Source organism: Merops nubicus, unplaced genomic scaffold (assembly GCF_000691845.1).
Source record: "Merops nubicus isolate BGI_N331 unplaced genomic scaffold, ASM69184v1 scaffold28624, whole genome shotgun sequence".
Classification (NCBI taxonomy): domain Eukaryota; kingdom Metazoa; phylum Chordata; class Aves; order Coraciiformes; family Meropidae; genus Merops; species Merops nubicus.
In genome coordinates, this window is record NW_008606680.1 from 3,038 (window position 1) to 3,358 (window position 321).

The 321-nt window shown below is 54.8% G+C and overlaps 1 protein-coding gene across 1 annotated transcript in view; it reads right to left on the reverse strand.

Annotated features, from left to right (window-relative positions):
• STAT3 (signal transducer and activator of transcription 3 (acute-phase response factor)) overlaps positions 1–321 on the reverse strand; it is a 6,812-nt gene that overhangs the window by 2,743 nt on the left and 3,748 nt on the right. The window contains exons 11-12 of the mRNA XM_008939736.1: positions 198–227; positions 1–76 (exon numbers count right to left, since the gene is read on the reverse strand). The exon at positions 1–76 is cut by the window's left edge and continues 4 nt beyond it. Of these exons, the coding sequence (XP_008937984.1) occupies positions 1–76; positions 198–227 (106 nt within the window). The remainder of the gene's footprint in view (positions 77–197; positions 228–321) is intronic.

Here is a 321-nt window from a genome sequence, read left to right on the forward strand (position 1 = left end):
CGAGAGCCTGCCGTTGTTTGACTCCTCCATGTTCATCACCTTGGTGTTCGTCCCCAGGATGTTAAACTTCCGGGATCTCAAAAGAGGAAAGACAGAGCGTGGCTGACAGGGCCCTCTTGGAGTGAACATGCGGTAGGACGTTCACCAGGATTAAAAGCAGAAGCAATAAAACCCCCCCAAAAAAACACTGCACTTACCCCCGAAGTGCTGCGACATCCCCGGAGTCCCTAGGAAAGGGGAAAGACACCCGGTCACGGCCATGACCTTCCCACCCTGCTGCAGACAAGCTGATGCGTGGGGTGGCTGCATCACAACACCACA